This window comes from Suricata suricatta, chromosome 10 (assembly GCF_006229205.1).
Source record: "Suricata suricatta isolate VVHF042 chromosome 10, meerkat_22Aug2017_6uvM2_HiC, whole genome shotgun sequence".
Classification (NCBI taxonomy): domain Eukaryota; kingdom Metazoa; phylum Chordata; class Mammalia; order Carnivora; family Herpestidae; genus Suricata; species Suricata suricatta.
In genome coordinates, this window is record NC_043709.1 from 100,818,934 (window position 1) to 100,839,240 (window position 20,307).

The 20,307-nt window shown below is 57.6% G+C and overlaps 1 protein-coding gene across 4 annotated transcripts in view; it reads left to right on the top strand.

The window, feature by feature from the left end:
- TSPAN11 (tetraspanin 11) overlaps nucleotides 1–18,699 on the top strand; it is a 76,716-nt gene extending 58,017 nt beyond the window's left edge. For 3 of the 4 annotated variants that reach the window (XM_029955249.1, XM_029955248.1, XM_029955250.1), the window contains 5 exons: nucleotides 3,540–3,614; nucleotides 4,479–4,583; nucleotides 7,384–7,542; nucleotides 7,913–7,999; nucleotides 14,019–18,699. In XM_029955249.1, coding sequence (XP_029811109.1) covers nucleotides 3,540–3,614; nucleotides 4,479–4,583; nucleotides 7,384–7,542; nucleotides 7,913–7,999; nucleotides 14,019–14,078 — 486 coding nt within the window. In that variant the 3' untranslated portion in view covers nucleotides 14,079–18,699. Of the gene's footprint in view, nucleotides 1–3,539; nucleotides 3,615–4,478; nucleotides 4,584–7,383; nucleotides 7,543–7,912; nucleotides 8,000–8,179; nucleotides 8,259–14,018 lie in introns of all 4 variants that reach the window. The other variant, XR_003914662.1, reaches the window with a different exon arrangement.
- Nucleotides 18,700–20,307: the final 1,608 nt, after the last annotated feature.

Consider the following 20,307-nt stretch of genomic DNA (forward strand, 5'->3'; position numbering starts at 1 on the left):
AGTGGAGGCCATGATCGAGCTGGGTGATGGAAAGACAGGCAGGCACTGGAATTCCAGGCAGGGGAACACTGAGGGCAAATACACGGAGGCCGGAAGGCTTGGGCGGTGCTTAGGGAACTGTGGACAGGAACGGAAGGAGGGCTTTGCAGATTGGCGGCCAGCTAGCCAGTGCCGGAGGAGTTCTGGGATGGACATCAGGAAGGCTTGGTAAGAAAAAGGTGGAGCGGCAGAGGTGAGGCGCGTGTGTCCGGTGGCAGCTCCACCAGCCTGGCCCCACTGGCCAGAGGCAGGGCTGCCAGGCCCCTGGGTTCCAGGGGATCCCGGCGAGCATGGCCTTTTGCCCACTTTCCCTGGGGGACTGTCGCTTTGGAGCTCTGATTCAGGACCGCTGCTGCGCAGGTGGGTCACATACCTGCAGCCCTCCTGCCACCGAAGCTGTACCCCTACCCCCTGAGCACCCAGCTGGTCTGCTCCCTGGCACCCCTCCTTCGGTCTCCCAAACTCCCGCCTGGCCCTCACTTCCCTCCCAAGGGCCTCTGAACAGCTGGAGGTCCTGGGTGGGAAGCAGCGCTCTCCCCACTCCTGACAACTCCGTCAGGTTGGGGAGCCTGTCTGATGCCTCCAAATAGTTTTGAGGAGCTGGTGTGTACTAATTCAGGCTGTCATTACATCGGGGATGTGGTTCAGTTTCTCTCCCTTCCCATCATCCCTCCTCCCAGCCCAGCGTCAATAGCAACGGTGGCAGTGGCATTCCAGGGGGAGCAGCATGATACTGCCAAGTCTGCATGACTACGAGCCCGCGTGACTCAAGGTTGACAGCCCCTGGTGATTGGCGATCCAGAGAGGAGCCTCTCCCACCCCCACAGAGGGAAGGTGCCAGGACACCAAGGTGCCGGCCTCCCAGCCGCCCGGGGACCATGTCCTGTTCAGTCACAGGCTCCGGCACGTCCTCCTGCCACACCACAGAGGCACATGGTGCACCAGGGAGCCTGGGATCAACCAGCTAGCAGTCACCGCATGCAGGGTCCTGTGTGGCAGGAGGAGAGCAGATCTCAGGGTATCAGGGGTCAGTTTGGAGAGAGTAGGAAGGGCGGCCGAGTCAGGATGTCTGCAAAGCTGCTGTGGGCTGTCAAGAGGGGCCGGCCCAGGCCACAGCACCTGCTGCTGGCAGACAAGTCTGGCTTACCCCATGCTGTCACACACAGGCTCTGGGAGCGGGAAGCAGCTCAGACCATTGTGAAGCTTCATCCCCTCCCTTTGGATCCTTTCAGCCTCTCAGGATGGGCAGGACCACCCTGATGTCATTATCCCCTCCCACAGGCTCAGTCCCACAGGCATGGCCCCTGCATATGGTCCTGGATGCTGCATCTTGTGCAGGTCCTGAGAAAGCTCAGAATTCAGCCACATTTTCTCGTTGGAGCAGATTTTTGTAATTTACACCAGGCACCTGTGGCTGCCATCCAGAGCCTGGAAATGGGCAGAGCCTGACTCAAACTTGAGTCAGCTGACATCTGCCACTGATCTTCAGGTTTCCAGACCCCAGATCTCAGAGGCTCAGCAAGCAGAGGGCCACCCACAGACCTCTTGCTGGCCTTCTGCCTTGGCTCACCTGGATACCATCACACACCTTCTCTAGTCCGAGCACTGGAGCGCCAAACCCCTCCCCATGGCATAAAGTCAGTGATGCCCAGGGAATGTGGCATCCTGCGATCTGCGACCCCCTTCCCCCCTTCCAGACCCACTCCTGGGTGCCTGGGAGCGCGCAGACAGCCTGCGTCTCCATTCAGAGCCTGCACAGGGCAACGAGGCTGCTGTGTCCCCCACGTGGACGCCACCACAGCCAGCCGTCTGTGCATCCTCATCCAGGGGTGGCCGGGGGCGCCTGGGCCTGGCAGGGTTGGGCTGAGCATGGGCCTGCAGGCCAGAGGCCTTTCCTTCTACAGCCTTGAGCCTGGGGTAGGTGGGGAAGGTTGAACCAGGAACTTCCGTTTGTACTTGGGCTCCACAGATGATGAGGGCAGCCACCATTATTCAGAGACTGGGAAGCTCCCCTCATTCCTGATGGTGGGCAGCTCTGAGCCTGGCAGACCATGGGCTCAATACGATGGTTGTGGGGTAGGTGCACAGTTCATATAACTCAAAAGGAAGTCTATCCCTTGGATGGAATGTTCTTCATGATCTTCATGAAAAGGAGTATCTTCAACCCCTTTGTTTCTTAAGTTGTGCCCATCCCAGGCCCCATGCTGGGCTCTGGGAGAGAGTCAGGCAAGGCCTCAGAGACACATCTGCTCTGAACTGGCCTGACGGCCCCCTGTCCTGCGCCCCTGTGCCCGTCTTCTTCCCATTCCCATGCAGTCCTGCTACATCCCTTCCCCTGCTGATGGGCCCTGGAGTTTCAGAGCTCAGGCATAGGCTGAGCATCCTTGGAATCCAGTGACCCAAATGACCACAGCCAGGTCAATGGGCGGTACCTGGGTGGGGAGTGGGGGGAGGCAGCACCAACCATTGCTCCTGGGGAGGGGCTAGGTTTCCCCAGAGAGGGCTGATTTCAGGCAGCAGCACCCCACTGCTCTGCCTCTTCTCCCCACTCCCTCTTCCCTGCCTAGAGCCTGCTTCCTCTCTCCCTCCCTGTGCCCTCCTGGCCACGTGGGTCTGACATGCATTTCTGACCTGCAGGCCCCCACAGGAACACACCAGGATGGAGCAGTGTCCCAGAGCCTCCTGACTAAAACCGGGCGGGAGGTCACAGCCGAGAGAGCACCACTAGGAACCCAGCCAGCAGGCTGTGAAGCATGCAGAGCGGCCCTGAGTCTGGAGGCGTCCAGGCAGTAGTGCTGACAGGAATTTAGAACCCCCTGCAGGGCCGTGACAGCCTGGAAAACACACCAGTGCCTTTCACAGGGCCCTGCCTTTGCTATTTCCTGAGCCTTGGTCGCTGCCCAGCCACCCCTACACTTCCAGCCTCTTCCGCTCGCTCCGCTCTCAGAACTCGGATGCCCCACACTGTCTGTACTCCCCAAGCTTTGTACATTGCTCTTCCCTCTGCCTGGAATGTGCTTCCTGCCTTCTTTACCTGGCAGCCCATCCTTCGAGGTGCCACTCTGGCATCCCCTCCTCCAGGAAGCCTTCTCTGACTGCCCTCCCCCCACCTAGGGCTTGCTGCATAGAAACATTTGTAACACAGCATTATAATCACTTACTTATCATCTATGCCCCCACCACCAACAATTCTGAGGGCAGTAGCCGTCTTATTTACAATACCTGGCATGTAGTAGGTATTTAATAAGTATCAGATGGGCGGATGGATTGATGTGCTGACAAGAGCCCAGTGGGTGGGTGGGGAACTCCATGCCAGCAGCTGGGAGAGGCAAGCATGCTCAGAGCTCCTGGGAAGAGGAGGAAAATAGTACAGGTGGGTGATGGGGTCCCTGGCAGGTCGCCCCACGTCCCCTACTGCTTTGGGAAGACTTTTGACCCGGAGCACCATGTGCCTACCCAGGCCTGATCCCGGTGGTGACCACCTTCCTCCTTGCTCCTAGTATTTCTGTCTGTTGCTGGTGATCTTCCTCGTGGAGCTGGTGGCGGGGGTCCTGGCCCACATGTACTACCAGAGGGTGAGTAGATCCCCCTCCTGCATTTCCCACGGGCCTCCCTGGAGGCCGCAGCATGGGGCGGGGTGAAGAGGCATGGGGGAGCTAAGGCAGTGACCGGGCAGTCTCATGTCCCCGACCCCAACAGTCCTCAGCGCACCTGGGTCCTACTTCTTGTCCAGCTTCTGGCAATTCTCTGCCCTGTTGATGCTGACTTACTCGGTGTCAGGGCTGGGGAGTGGGGGTGCCCCATGGGAGGTAGGGTGGTCTCTCTCCCCTCCTAAGCAGAGAGAGAGGATGAATCTAGCAGGTGGGCATCCAAGGAGAAAGGCAGGGGCCAGGGCTACCTGCTGGACTAGGAAGGCCTCGCCTGCCTTCAGCAGACAAGGAGAAAGTAGCCAGTCGGGTCCCTTCCCACCAGGTGCTGTGAACCAGGAGTTCAAGGTCATGACCAGGGTGAGACCGAAGCCTGCCCTGGTTGTTTTCAGGCAGTACCGTACAACGGGTGCCCACCAGATAACAACTGTAAATATTTTGAATGTCACCTCATTATCAAAGTGAAAAAAGATATTTGAAAGCACCCCCTGGGCCCAGCCTCCTTGCCTTCGCACCAGCTTTGAGCCGTCCCCTCGCCAGCGGGCCTCTCAGCTCTGTCCATCACTTGTCTGGCCGTACGTTGGGGCCCCAGCTTTTACAACATCTCTCCGTGAACTCTGTGTTCTGAGCTGTCTCCTACGATGCTCCCATGACACTGGGAAACCTCCGCCCTCACATCATTCAGAGTCTGAGGTGCTCTAGATTAGCAGGCCTGGCTTTGGAGCGGGCGTGGAGAATGAGATCCAGGTGAGTGGTTCTGCTGATGCCACCTTCCCTCCCCACTCTCTCCAGCTCAGTGATGAACTGAAGCAGCACTTGGCCCGGACGCTGGTGGAGAACTACGGGCAGCCCGGAGCCGTGGACATCACGACCTCAGTAGACCGTCTCCAGCAGGATGTAAGCACCTGCCTCGTGGGCTTGAAAGCCATGCAGACATGGGTTCAAATTCCAACTCGTCCCTTCCTGTCTGGGTGACCCCGGACAGGTTACTTACCTTCTCTGAGCTTCATTTGCATCCAAAATGAAGCCTCATTGGGCGTGCTGACCATTCAGTACCATCACGTTTGCAGAAGTCCCACCACCATGAAAAGGATGAGTCAAATCCTGGCCCTTTCCTTCCTCTTCCTGTGCCCTGGCCCCACCATGGCCGCCTTGACTACCTCCTCCAGGCCCCAGCCCTGAGCTCCTGTGGGCAGGAAGCTGACTACATCGGGAGAAGGACTCCTCTCCTGGCCAGGATCTGGGCTCCTTCCATCAGCGGGGCTGCCCACCCCCTCCTCTGGGAGCTGACAGCTGAGGTCCCGTATGGGTGAACTGTCACAGGCAGAGCTATGTCAGGCAGACCGCTGCGACAACTTCCCAGTTGTGAGCGGTGGGGCAGAACGCCGGGGACAGAAAGGGGGTCTCTCCTTTCTAAGAAGAGGCTCAGCAGACCCCTTCAATGAGGGCCGTGGTCCTGCCAGAAGTAGGGCAGGGACAGATGGACCCCAGACCTGTGCTGTGCAATATGGTAGCCGCTAGCCATGTGCAGCTAGTTAAATTTAACATAAAATTCAGTTCCTCAGTCACTAGCCACATTCCAGTGCCCAGTAGCCATAGATTGATAGTGCCGCCAAATTGCACAGCACAGATATAAGGCATTTCCATCACTGCAGAGAGTTCTGTTGTGTGACTCCAGGATCCTGATGGTTTCACGTCTGAAAATTTGAGGGCGCTCCACCTGCCCACTCTGGTCCCCCTTCTCTCCGCCCCCACCTGACCCTCACCTTAGCCTGTGATCTCTGCTCCATCCTGTATCTACAGACCCATCCTCGGCCTGAGGCCTTGGTCCCTCTGCCAGGAATCCCAGGCCAGCGAGCGGAGCAGACGTTAACGTCTTAGGTCAGCTGGGGAGGCACCTTCCCTGTCTCCCCAGGACGGCTCAGCTCCCAGTAGGTTCTGCACGGAGGAGTCTCTTGTCCTCTGTGATAGTGGCCTAGAGCGCTCATGTACACATTAGTACACACATCCACATGCACGCCCACACACTTAGCCCACACACACCCTGCTGGTCATCCCGTAGCTCAGTCTGCATTTTTGGGCACTGAGCCTGAGTCCCTGCCCTCGGGGCCTTTCCTGGGGAGCCCAATACACAGTCAGTGCTAGGCTGGGAGAACAGGGCTGGGGAGGCCAACTGGGGGGAGCAGGAAGGAGGCACTGGGTTTGCCTAGGTAGAGAGGATGGGAGGAACAGTCAAAGTAGGGAACAGCATGAGGAAGCGCACAGCTGGGAGCCAGTGTCTGTCACTGCCCCTGGCCTCCTCCATGGGCACCTGAGCGTGTGGGCACAACCTCACATGTGCCAGCAACAGCTAGAACCAGAGGGGCATGAGGGACCTTGGGCCCAGGCCTGCATTTTAGACATGAGGAAACAGCCCTGAGAAGGCAGTGGCTTCAGGCCAAGGCCAGTATCAGGGGTGCGGGCTGCACCCTAGTATGTAAATGACATGTAGACCCACATGCCTAGTCATAAAACAACCATAGCAATAGAGGTGTCACTGACTGCTCACCCCTGCCAGGCTCGCTTCTCAGGGCTTCACAGAACTGCATCTTCACACAGCACAGTGTGGAGGTGTTTCATTAGCCCCATTTACACATGACAAAACTGAAGCCCAGAGAGGCTGGATAAACTGTCTGGGGACACACAGCAGTATAATCTTACATATTACTTAGCGCACACCATGTTGTTCCTGGCTCCACATGCTTTTCTGTTCTGCCCACCTCCTGCCGCCTCCTATTCCTTGTAGGACTCTTCCTCTAGCCCTTTCCTCTTCTGAGCTACGCACAGCTCCTGATGTGTCCCCTACTAAGCTGTAGTCACTGAGAAGCTTCAGAAAACCAGGAACTGTATTACTCATGTGTGAGTCCAGTCACTCCTGGCACATAGTAGGTGCCTAACAAACACCTGCTAACTGTACTGAACGTACCTCCCACCCGGCCTGCACCTGCACACACCAGAGACAGCCTCAAAACAGCTGGCTGTGTGGCTCACGTGGGGACTTCGATTCTCAGTCCCTCAACTCAGAAGGGCAAGAGAGAACCAATGTCCTGTTGTGTCTGCATCACCAGAGACCTGGGCTGGCGCTTTCCTGCTCTGGAGTGGCACAGAAGACCTAGGTCTTACCCAGTGCCGACTCTGCCCCCTGGTTGACACTGATCTGCCTGCTCTGTGGCTCGGGGACACTCTCTGTGTCCCTCCCTGCAGGTCTGTGGGCTCTGAGGCTTCAGGGTCTGAATGAGGGTCCAGGAACCTCTGGCAAGGCCGGTCCCTGTCCCTGGTGTCCCCTCCTCCCCGAGTGACCAGGAAAACACCCCCACGTGGGTTGGGCTCTCCCTGGGGTATACAGGGACCCACCTCCATCTACCTCCCCATCTTCTCAGAGCCTCTCCCTGCCATCAGGATACTCTCCTTAAAGGACTCACATGGCTAGAAGGAAGCCAGCAGGTGTCTTGCAGCCAGCTTCTGCACTGTCTGGAGAGAGGGGCCCCCAAAAGGCCAGCTCCCTGCTCAAATAGGCAAAGGGAAACATCACCGGGAGAACAAATCCCTGTTTGTGCTTGAGTTAGTATTTGAATAACGAATCCTGCAGCCCTGACATGGAGGAGCCCGAGGAAACCCCCGCGGACTCTTCACCTCTGGCCTCCTTCTGCCCCTCTAGTTCAAGTGCTGTGGAAGTAACAGCTCCGCTGACTGGCACCACAGCGCGTACATTCTGTCTCAGGAGGCCGAGGGCCGCCGGGTGCCCGACAGCTGCTGCAAGACGGTGGTGGCCCGTTGTGGCCAGCGGGCCCATCCCTCCAACATCTACAAGGTGGAGGTGAGCACCCAAGCTCCAGCTGAGGCATGCAGAGGGCCCTCCCCCTCAAATGGGGGGCTCAGGCAAAGGGGCGGAGGGTGAGGGGGAACAGAACACGTTTACTCTTTGGCCGTGAGACCACACAGGGCCTTCAGTGGCCTCCACGAAGTGCTGGGGAGAAGCAGCTGCTGCTGGGAGGTTCTGGGACATCATGGCATGCCCCTGGGTCACCCAAGAAGCCTGTGGGCAGTTGAAAGGCTGGACCAGGCCCTTTTAGCCTCTGGCCTGCCCTCAGCGGGGCGGAGGCAGCACCAGCCAGCCCCTCCCCCGCAGCCCCGCCTACTTCCGGGCCACTTGCATGGGTAACCTAGAACCTACCCTTACCTTACAGGGAGGCTGCATCAGCAAACTGGAACAGTTCCTGGCTGACCACCTGCTGCTCATGGGGGCAGTGGGCATCGGGGTGGCCTGTCTGCAGGTGAGTTGGAGCGCAGAGGAGGTTGTCTGGAAGAGCTCTGTACCCCTCTCCCATTGGCAGAGATCACAAATCACTGACCCTCTGCACACCCATGCCCCGCCCTCACCTCTCTTCCCCTACTCTTCTCCCCACTTGCCCTTGGCACCCAGAGGTGAATCACATGGTCACTCTCTTTCCCAGAAAAGATGAAAGAAAATGCCTGGGGGCCCAGGGGACAACTTGAACTTGTAAGAGACCTGAGAGGAGTGTGTGGGCTCAGGTATGTGCATGCACCCTCTGTGTGTGCACATGGGTTACTTGCATGCATCTACGTGTACATGGGGTTGTATGCACGTACGTGCATCTAGGTGTCCTTGTGCATGTGTGTATATGTGTGTGCATGTACAAGTACTTATTCCCGTGTGTGTGTGCCTGTGGATATGCGCTCCCCGTGTACACCCAGCTCTCTGAGCCATGCCTTTTGCTCTGTTTCACCGCACCACCCCTCCCCGTCTGCCACCCAGGAAGTTAGTGTGACTCTCAGATTTGCTCTGTCAAAGGTCCATACAGAGGAGTCAGGAGGGCATTCTCGGGCTGGGGCAGATACAGGGGGCAAGAGCCCTGCACACCCACCTTGCCTGGCACTCTGCTTCTAGAGGGACCTCAGGGCGGCCCCACCCTTCTCACCCCCAGGGCCGCTCGCACTGACAAGGGAAGGAGTGAGAGGCTGGGACCTCAGGGGACCCAGTTCCAGCCCCCCCTCTGCTCCTGTGCGACTTAGAGCAGTTACAGCCCTGCACGCAGCTTCCCCATCCACCAAATGTGGTTCATTCGGGCTGGTTGTTTCATCTCTAAGCCTCAGTTACTTGTTTGTAAAATGGGGCTAATTATACCTAGTTTGGTGAGAGGATTAGCAATATATATGTAAATCACTTGGCTCATTGCTGAGCAGATAGCAGGTGTTTAATAAATGGTACCCATCCTTATTTTTATTGTTTCCACGTGGGCACATTGTCTCTCAAAAGAGCCCTCGTTTTCTGGCCGGAGCAGCTCCCCCGTCATCTCCACCACATGCAGGCCAGGAGCCTCAGGTGGCATTAAACAGCCCCTCTTTTGCACGTCCCCAGGGCAGGCCTTCTGTCCTCCATACCCCGTGGGAGCTGAGGAAGGGGCCGCTCTGGGCTCCAGCTCCTGCATCGACTGAAGTTTCCAGAAACCTGCTGTCTCCGTCAGGTGCTGAGGGGGCCTGCTGTGCACAGACATGGACCAGGCCAGGGCCACACTCTCCATCCATTTCTTCCTGGCCTCCCCGGCCTTGGGAGCCCATGGCAGCTGAAGAAAGGGGCAGTGGGGCCTAGGGCAGGGAGTGGGTCTGCCAGTGCCCCAAGGTGAAACAGTGCCAAGCTCAAGGTGAGACACGTACCCTGTGGAAGTACTGCCGGGAGGCCATGTTGTTGGGCAGAGTGCCTGCAGGCTTCCTCCTCATCCAAATCCCCGACCGGGAAGTCTCGGTCCTCCACAGCTCTCTGTGGAATTGCGCCAGGTGTCCCTCAGAGAGAGCTTCACCTGGCCACCACTGTGGACCCCCTCCCGTAGCCCGGATTCTCCCCTCCCTCCCGATGAAGTCGGGCCTGCTGCAGCCAAGCCTCGGTTACAGCTCCCTCTGCTGGCCAATGCTGGAACTAAGCTGCCCAAGTCCTGGTTGGCCACTAGCCTTGAAGGGCTTCACACCCTAAGCTCACAGTTCACCCTCCACTGGAGCAGGCACCAAGTGCCTTCCCCACACATGCCCAGCCTGGCCCTTCAGCGACTCCCAAGACTCAGGAGATAAAAGGCCAAGGTGGTGGTCTCATGTTTGCCTGGTCCCCAGGACTGGAGGAGACCTTGCTATGAAGTCAGAGGACCTCTCCCCTTCTTATGTGATTCTGAGGACGTCATGTTCCCTCCCGGAGCCTTGGTTTCCTTTCCTCTAGAACGGAGGAGCTGGGCATTGTTGAGCCTTCCTTTAAGGGGCAGAATTCTATAGCCCCTGAGAATCTCACATAGGAGCCTGCAGTGTTAAACTAACATGAGGTGGAGTTGCTGTGGTTGAAGCAGGACTGGGGGCTCGAAGGCTCCATGAGTTTTGGTAAGAGCCCTGCCTTGGTGTGACTCCGTGCCGAACGTTACAGCATATTTGTGCACATTGCAAACACCACGCACAAAGTGTGATGAACATAGCAAACCCCACGTGCCGCCTATTGCCCCATGGATGTGTGTGTGGACCAGGGCCGATATGCTTAGATTGCAGCGGGTGGGGGCAGGGGGAGAGGAACTCCACAGAGCCTCCACAGCAGTGAGCCTCAACCTTGGCTGCACATGGGGGCCACCTGGGGAGCTTTAAAACTGCCCGAGGCCCAGGATGCACCCCAGGACAAGTAAATCACATTGCCGGGGGCCGGCAGCCAGGCAGCAGCATACTTGGGAAGTTCCCTGAGAGCACTGGCCCACGTGAGCAGCAAGAGCACGGGGCCCCTGGAAGTCAGGTGTGGAAGAGGTCAAGGGCCAGAGAGAGGATGGCTCCATCACAGTCCTTAGCCTCCCAAAGGCAGGTGGGGGGCAAGTTCCTGGGAGGCACCAGAGGACAGACAGGAACAACAGGTAGAATTTACAAGGACACAGGCTGGAGAACTTGCTAACAATTGGAATCTCCCAGCAGCGGCCCCTACAGAGCAGGAAGCTGTCTGTGGCTGCAGGTCGAGGCAGAGGTGGGGCTGGCAGGGACCCTGGAGTGGGGGAGTCCCGCATGTGATGGGCTTCAGGTCCCTTCTCCGCTGCTGTGTGCAGCTGTTCCTTTCAGCAAGAACCTGAGGGGCCCCTCTGCCCACGTGGGCATGTGGCCATCACTGCTTTGGATTTTGAGACTGAACAGGGATAACTGGGGTCTTGAGTCACCTCCAAATCACAGACTCTTCATTCTGGAAGGAACTTACTGGTGATCTCGGCCAGTGCTGTCAGCCCCAGCTGCACAGGACAATCAGATTTGAGAAGTACCCTTGCTCAGGCCCCACACCACAGATTCAGGCTCAGATAGATGGGATGAGGGCTGTGCTTGGCTGTTTTGTCAAGCCCTCCAGGTGGTTCACGTGTACGTGGTATGGGGAGGGTGGAGAACACTGGGCCCACCCTGTTCACATGCCCCTGAAGACCCCAAGCCCGGCGACGTGGTCACTTGCTAACAGTCACATGGCAGAGCCAGCCATGACCCCCACCCCAGGGCTCTTTGCTGCACACCAGCTTCCCCTTTTAGGTGGACTCTAGAGGCATTCCACCCTAGGTAACTCTGGCAGAGAAAGTTCTATCTAGGAAGGACGTGATGGCTCTGCCCCCTTTTCCTACTGCCCTGCTCACACGCAGACTCTGGGAGTCTCCCACCCAGAGACCAGGCAGAGAGGCTGACGGGTGAGCATCCGTTGTTAGCTTTGTAACGAGAGCTGCTATTTGCCAGGTGTCATGGCCAGTGCTGGGGCCACACTGCTGGGCAGGATGTGGTCCCTTCTCCCAGGAGGCTTTCACTCGAGGCTGGAGGCACACAGATCACATGCCATCAGAGGCACTGTGCAAGTGTGAGACCTGGGTTGGGGGAGCGTATAGGAGGCCCTAACCTGTCATGGGCAGTCATGGAAGGCTTCCTGGAGGAAGTGACATATAATTAAATCTTAAAGGAGTTTGACGGGAAGAAGCAAGAGGGAAAGAGTGACAGGGTGAGAGAACTGAATCTGCAGAGCCCTGGCCTGCTGCACTGGAGGGCGGGCTTTATCCTGAGGGCTCTGGGGAGCTATGAGCTGGCTTCTCAAAGGCTCTGGGTGCAGGAGGGGCTGGCAACCATGATGTTGGTCCTGTCATCCTGGTTTTTAAAGACTCTCTCCAGGGAAGGCTACCAAGCAGTGAACAGACTAGAGGTTTTCCTATTACTAGAGAGACATTTGAGGCTCAGAGAAGGCTATATCTGTGCCCAGGATCACACAGCCTCAATAGAAGCTACCCCACTCCTATCCCAACATTCCCATCCTATAGGAAACATTGCAGAGCCCAGAAAACTCCCAAGACAGCCGATATTGGGATCTGCAGGTCATTAAAAGGGAAACTGAAAGATCACATTGGATCAGCTTCGTAGCCCTTCCTTGATGCTCTTGATGACAATAGGGTGCTGGCCCCAAAACCTCAAAAGCAGCTGAAAGCATGCCACCTCCGTTATAAACAGCCCCCTACGTGGCAAATGCTGTACCTAGGCAGGCTGCCAGAAGAGGGCGCTGTGCACGACGCAGCCAGGAGCCAGGCAGGCTGGGCCCCGCAGCCGTCCCCACGCATCCTCTGCCATCTCCTGCTCCTGCACTCATTGCCACGTGTTTGCTCTGCTCCGCCTGTGCTGGCCACACAAAGCAGTGGTTGCTGAGTCCTCCATGTCCTCCATCAGGAAGGAGATGCTGGTGCTCACTCAGGGATCTGATAGCATTCACTGCTCCCCTGCATGAATCAAGGAGCTTTGTGTGCACGTGTGTGTGCATGTGTGTGCATACCTGTGCAGACATGCTGATGAGTGCATCCTTGCCCCCCCCCCCTGTTTAAGTATGTGTGCTGCCAAAGCGAGCACATCTTTGGCCCCTCTGTGTGTGTCAGGGTGGGGGTGTGTGTGCGGTGTGCCTTGGTACATGCACCATGCCTTCCCTGGGAGGCACCTGGTGGGAATACACATACAAAAGTGTAGTTTGGGGAAGCTCCCTTCTCCCAATTCCCCAGCACGAACTGTCCACTGTAGATGTGGCCGCAAGTCTGTGCTGGCCCAACTCTTCCTATCTGGCCTCCCCGCCTGTCCCCCAGCAAGAATCAGAGAGATCAAGATAGCCCCACATGTTAGCCATCAAACCATGACGTAGGGATGGGGAAGAGGGCATGCTGCATGACACGTGGCTGGAAAGGCTGTGATGGCACCTGCTCAGAGCCAGTGGGAGACAAGATAACCTCTCAAGCGGCCTTTGGCTTGTGGCACTGAGTCAGGAAGTAGATTGGCACTGCTCTCGGTACCAAGTCTGAAAGCTGCAGTCACAGGGTTCCGCCGTCCTCCCACGCAGGGGTGGAAGGAGGGAGGAAGCGGGGAGAAGAAGGGCTTGTCCTCTGCCACCTCAAGCCAGCTAGCCTTGCAGAGAAACTAAATGCCTGCTAGCCCCATGGGCATCTTCATCAGCCTGACCTCCTCCCACTGGCCAGAGCTCCGGGTGCATCCAGATGGGCTCTGGCAAGATCAGGTCAATGGCAGCTATTGGAGAAGTTTGGGAACAATGGCGCATTGTTCCCTGTGTTTGGGGAAATCCGCCTTCGCCCAGGTGCCACAGGACATTTATGGGGCTGCCCTGGCAGCACCCCCTCTGTGGCTGGGGAGTCGGGATCCAATGGCGTCATGACCATGGCAGGATTGCAGTCCTGGGCCTCCTGGGTCTAACATCCACATCTCATCCTGCAATTTAGAGATTGGAAAAGTGAGGTGCCCTAGGGGGACAGCGATTTCGCAATACTGCCCTGCTCCGAGTTCTTGGTCAGCTCATGGATGTGACACAGGCTCTTAGGCTCCTAGGGACTGGGTCTAATGCCGCACTCCAAGCTGACTTACAGGATGAGTTGGGGACAGCTCTGGGTGTTCCTTTCAGAGCCTTAGTTTCCCCAATGGCTTCTGTACATCAGCCAGTGAATCGACTATGAACCTTGGTTTTACTCTGGAGTCAGAGCAGTGAGATGCAGACAGGCAGCAATGAGGGAGTGTAACTACTTCGCCTCAGGATCTGAGGAAATCGGGCCATCTTTGGAGAGCTAGAACCACTGTGCATTGCTGGTTGGAAGTACAGAATCTCGGGTCCCGCCCCAGACCTCCTGAGTTGGAATCTGCCCTTTATCCAGCTCCCTTTGTGAGTGCCCATGAGTGAGTAGCCTGCTCCAGGCACTGTGGGGAGAGCAGCTTGGTGGGGTCCTGATTTCTCTTTGCCCCTCTGCTCTCTCCCCCTGGCAGATCTGCGGGATGGTGCTCACCTGTTGCTTGCACCGGAGGCTCCAGCTGCATTTTTACTGATGGCCGACTGCGTCCCCCTCCGACTGCCCCTCACAAGGACAGGTGCCAAAATCCCATCTTGCAGGCCTGCAGAGTCAGCACCACCTTGCGTAGAAACTCCCAGAAACTCCCCCTACTCTGTGCCCAGCCCCTTCGGATCCACCAAGTGCCCAAGACCATGGCTCCTGTGGTTCCCACCCAGGCAGGGGGCACCCATCCTGCCTGGAAACGACAGCTAGCACCCCTCACCAGGCCTGGGGATCCCATGGACGACAGGAGGGAGACAGGCCCTCGGCTCTCTCCTAGCTCCGGAACCAAGAATGAAGGTCTTAAAGCTCCAGCCCCCTACCCCCCGGGATGGCTGCACTGGGCACGTGATCTCCCCACTGGTGCTGAGCACCCATCCTCTTGTCTTTGCTTGCTGTGTTTTTCTCTGCCCATGGGGAAGTGTTTACGGGGGTGAGGAGGGGACAGTCAGGGTTGGCTCTGTCTCTAGAAGATCCAGCTCTTTGATTTGTCTTCCCCCACACCACCTCACCTGGGAGTGCCTGCTGGCCCAGCTCCTTCCCACAGGGCCCGGCAGGAGGAGATCTGAGGTAAGGCCCCGGAGCTAGTGTGGGGCAGCAGCAGGCTGGTAGGGAAGCCAGGGCAGAGAGAAAGCCAGGTAAGGTAACCACACCAGCACGTGTTGCACCCGGACCCCGTGCCCACCCTAGAAACCTTCCCTGGGAGAGGTTCCCCAGGAAACCATGGCCTTGAGGCCCAGGCTGCAGTAAATGACCCTCAGAGGTCTCCCCTCTAGGGCCTGAGTCTCAGGAATGCCAGATTTTTAAAATGATCTCCAGCTCTTCATGTTGGTGGGAGTAAAAATACTTCCTGAGTAGGCCAAATCAGACCCTGCGGAGTTGAAGCCACTGAGAAAGTATGGCTCTGAGTAGAGGGATGCTGTGCCCAGAACCCCATTCTTCCTGGGCCCAGAATCCCCGGCCACATATGGCCACCACCATGCTGCCTCCAGGAGCCCTCACTCTTGCTTCCCAGAGTGAATATAGTGGCTTCTTTTGGTTCTCTCTTGGTGTCTCTGAATCAGGCAGGGAATTTTCAGGAAGAACTTTCTTAAATACTAAGGGAGAACAGAACAAAAAAAATCCTAGGAAATGCAGAATATAAATGCTGGCAGTTTTCCAAAGAACAGGTGTCAACTTGTAAGACAGCCATGGAGATCCTCCCCCCTTCAAATAGCTCTTACAAGTGAGTAACATAGTGAGAGAACCCCACACCTGGCTTCCCACCTTCCGGCTGCCATGCTTCCCGGGCTGGGGACCCTCTTACATCCCGCCATGAGGGAGTGGCCCCTTGTTGCTAAGATCAAGGCCAAGAAATGTCACACCTTGCCTCCCAACTCATTGTAGGCCCCAGTCTGAGGAGCACAGCTCTTGGTGACCTGGGGTGAACTGGGTGAAGGGGTTCTCCCTCCCATACACAGCTCACTGCTGTCCCCAAACCCAGCCCTCAACTGGATGGAAACCGTGCATACTCAGAGCAGGGAGTCCCCACACGAGCAGAGGGACGGCCAGCTTCCCGGGGCAGACTGCCTTCCCTACTCCGGGGATCCTCCTGGGGCTTCTCTCCTCTGCCCTCAGGGCCCTGGGGTTGCCAATACCAATTCAGTAGCAGGAGACCAGCTCCCCAGCAATCCCAGACGCACCAAGGCTGGAGGAAAGAGCGCTGTGACTAGCTTTGCTGCCTTCCAGCTTCCTGGGACTCAAGAATGACGGACTCACAAGCTGTGTGCTGGGCCGGACATCAGGCTGCCAGGTGTCACCACATGAGGGCTGAGAGCATTCCTCCTGGGCAGGCGGCCATGCCCGGGGCGGTGCTGTGTCCTGTGGGACAGGTCAGCCCCTGGTGGAGTCCCTGTACTCTATTGAGGCCAGCTGGGCTTGTGGAGACGGGGACAGCGGGTGGGCGGGATTGCTTGCACACCTTGTCCACCCCCGCCCCCCACCCCGAGGTGGGTTAGGCCGTCCTGGCTGAGGGCGAGTGATTCCACGCTGGGCACCAGCCCACCCAGATGGCAGCTGGAGAGTGGATGGACCAAGCTGCGGAGGGACCCGCAGGGAATGGTGACCTGCTTGTTCGCGCTCACAGCCTGGGAGGGGAGAGGGTTAGAGGGAACTTCCTGAGGCCCAGGATACGGCAGGCTCCCGCTCAGGGCACACAAAAGGCTGGAGTCCAGAGCCAAGGATGCCGTGCCCAGTGAGATATGCCCACCCCACCTGAGAGGATGCAGATCTGTGCCCAGGACGGCTCCTTCTGAAACACTGCTTGGAGAGAGAGAGAGAGAAGGCCGTGACTTGAAAGCTGTCATCAGTCCTGTGTGAGCAAAAGGTCCCTGCACACTGGGACCCAGAGAAGAAGCCAGTGTTTTGCAGAGGTCGGGACATGGCAGATGCTGGGATGTGCACAGCCCAAGCCCCCACAGCCTCGGCCGTCCCTCCACAGCGCACTGGGGTGGACGCCCCAGGGGACGGCATGTCCCCCACTCTCCGGATGGCCTGTGTTGTGGGAGGCAGGAATGAAAGTCAGCGTTTGGCGAGGAGATGAAGGCTTGTTTAAAATGTTTGTGACCACCCGTATCTTCTCCCTACCTCTCCAGCCAGCTTTCCCCCACCCCACGGGCCCCTCCAGCCTCTCCACGGTGGGGAGCATCCAGGGCCTCGTGGTTACTGAAGGCCTACTGTTTGCTTAGTGTTAGTCACATAAGTGCTTTCTCTCCCAGGGATCCCAGCAGAAAGGTACTAGTCTCCCCATGCTGCAGATGACGAAATTAAGGCTGGGAGAAGTTAAGAGATTGGCCAATCAGCAATGGCTGTCAACGTGCCACCCCCACCGGGTGGAAGGGGGGAGGGCGGTCCAGGCTGGGAGCCCCGTCTCTCAGCATCCCACGGTTCCCCATCCCTGCAGCAAGCCATCAGGCTGCCATGCAGGAACATCACATCCCTCGGGGACACTAACAGCCGCAGCGGGAGCCCCCTCCCAGACTGGATGGCACAGTCTATCTGTCCCCGGCCCGGCGCGCCCTGCACATTTGCAATCTGCAGAGAAGTGTGGCTGCCTTCAGACTGACGGCCAGGCCCTCCCAGTGGAGTGGCTCAGGCAGCAGGCAGGACCATCGCTCAGGGGAGTGGCCAGCCTGTCACCTAGGTTGCCAATGCCAACACCAGGTGAGGGCAGACCAGACCTGTGCAATCAGAATCCACAAACAGGGTGGGGAATTTGGTGCCCACGCGATCACACATGGGGGCATGGAGAGCTGGCGCGGGCACGGGACACGCCTCTTCCTGCCCTGTGCTGGGAGGCCAAGGTTCATGCACTCAGAGCTGCCCTGGGCAGGGAGGAGGTGCCCCAGGTGGTGAGGTTAACCCCCTCCTGCTACCTTTCCCTCCCATGTGTGGCCGATGCGGGGCTCTGGGCTGGCGCAGTGTGGTCCCTCTCTTGGGGAGGGGGCACCTAGAATCTCATCAGGCCGCTCTCCCTGGGCACTGAGACCTGGAGAGACCAGAGCAGCACTAGGAGGGGTGAGGGATGAGAGTGATGAGCCCCCAGGACTCATGCCCCACAGCCAGTTTGGGTCTTGGGATCTGTCATTCTGGTCCATGCCCGGGTTTGGAGGTGGAGGAGGTGAATTGAAACACTGTCATCACCACCCACCGCCCCCTTTCTGCCTTGGAAATGTTTGCTACTTCTGGCCACTTTGGGGCTGGGGAGAGAAGGGGAGAAGGGGAAGGCGGTTGACTAGCAAAGGACAGAACCCGTATTTTATGTCCCTGCCGTGAGGTGCTCACATTGCTGAGGATGCTGGTGATGTGTCTGAACCAGACGTTCTCAAACTTGAGGGTGCATCCGGTCCTCTGGAGGGCTTTCCAACAGACTGCCGACGTTCACCCGCTGAGCTCCACATCTGCAGGGGCGAGGTCGAGGACCCGCGGTGTAACAAGCTCCCAGGTGCTGTTGGTGCTGCCGGTCCTGGAACCACCCTTTGAGAACCACTGCTCTAGACCACGCCACAGAGGACAGACACTCTGCCACCTTCCTGTGTGTGCCACATGCCCCCAGGGTCCCGAAGCCCCTTGTGCTGGCCAGCTGGCCAGGAACGTGCCCTCTGTGTGGGGCCGCTATCTTGGCCGGGAGGCTAGGTGACCGGGTCCTCTTTCCAGAAGGGAACAGATCAGGCTCCCAGCCCTGTTTTCCCACCACTCTGTGTGCCTTGGGAGAGTTCAGCTCCATTCTCGGCTGCCCCACTTTCTAGTTTAGCACTGTGCCCTGCCCTGTCTGTACTCTGTTCTCCAGCCTCCCATGCACCCCCTTCCTCTCCTGCTTATGCCCGTGAGCCACCCTGGGCAAGTGCCCCTGGGCATTCCGGGCAGCCCAGTATTAGCGAGGCCAAATGGGCTTCTGGAACCAGCCGGCCCGTGGGTATGGGTCGTCACAGTATTCTAGAAACCGAGAAGGTGCCCTAACCTCCACGTATAGAGAAATTGCTCTGGTTGTAAACATGCCTTCTCCTTCACTGGCCTCAGCGCCAGCCTGGCCTCACACGCTGGGCGGCGTGATAATAAAGGAATTGTATCTAGTACTACCTTCTGTTGCTTTTTTCCTCCTCTGCAGGGAAATCCCAGGTAGCTCACCAGATGTGTGTCAACATGTGGAAGCAGACATTAGTCATGGGGAGAAGGGGAGGAAGGAGGGGCCCTGTAAGGAAACCCATGGATGACACTTCTTTTATCAGCTCCCACCTTTCCTCTGTTTGAACTGACCTCGCCTGCACGTGTGCCACTGGTTCCTGGCTGCAAGTGAGAGCCAGGCTCAAACAAGGGAGCTTGAATCGTATTCCTCTTAAATTCCGCCCTTCGTCAGCCAGTATCCCTGCACCACTCCGCACGATGCACGGCAGGCTCCGTCAGTGATCTTGCTGCGGGCGTCACCCCGTGCTGGCTGCTGCAGACACGGGGGGGTGGTGAGAAGTCAGGGGCGAGTGCCCCCCCCACCGGCTGGCCCTCAGGCTCCCAGTTGAGTGTTGGAAGCTAAGACACACTCCCCTACGGCTACCCAGACCCCCAGACCATCTCGCTCATCTGTCCATCTGCAAATCCAGAGTGGGATACGTTTTCATCCAAATGCAGAAAGACTTCAGTCTTATCATTGAAGGAGCTGAAGTCATCAGGTTGCCCAGCGTGGAGCTGAATGGATGCATTTACTCATTCGATTTCATTCACTATTCTGTCTAGAGAGCTTGAGGTGGGTAAGGGAGTGAGCCTGGACAGTACCTGGGAAAGCTGGACTCTGGGGATGCCAAGATGGCGAAAGTGGGGTGGGCTGGGGAGGCACACTGGAAGTGAGCCCCTTACCTGAAGAGAACCTAGAAGGGGCCTGCTCACTTGCTATCTAAGATACGGAGTCTGCAGCCCTGGCCAGCTCCTCGTGTGTCTCCTTCGCCCCTTTGGCAAGATCACTCACCCAACAATCACAGTAGCAGCCCTCTGAAGGCTTGGATGTTGGGAAATGCACCATTTGGGCCCATCCAAGGTCTCCTATCTTGTTGGACCCAGACACCTCACCTCCACCATCATTATGAGTGTCAACATGTGTACACATGTACACAAGCACACAAATGGGCCTGGGAGGGATGAGCGCCCGCTCTGGGCTCCTCCCTGCTGCACACAGGAGCACCGTGGGTGAGCGGCACTGCTGTCCAAAATGGCTCTGGAGGCGGGGACCTAGATGGCTCAGTCGGTTAAGCATCCAACTCTTGGTTTTGGCTCAGGTCATGATCTCATGTTGGTGGGTTCAAGGCCCTCATCGGGCTCTACATTGACAGCACGGATCCTGCTTGGGATTCTTTCTCTCTCTCTGCCCCTCTCCTGCTCACTCTCTCTCCCAAAATAAATAAACATTAAATTTTTTTAAAAAATATATGGCTCTGGTGGCCAGTAGGGGCCTCAGGGAAGTGGGCAGCACCAAGCTGCTGTGTGAAGCTGTCCTCGGTGGCTGCCAGCTGGCCTGTCGGCTGCCACTGCCCTGTGTCAGCCCCAGTGCCCGGCTGTCGTGTTGCCACCAGGTGGGCTGCTTGGAGCTGGGACCCGACTTCCTGCTCCATCTTCCCAGCTGAGAATAGAGAGGCTGGTGGTGGGGGTGGAGGAAACACAGGCTCCAAAAGCCTGTATCATTCCACTTACCTTCTTCTTAA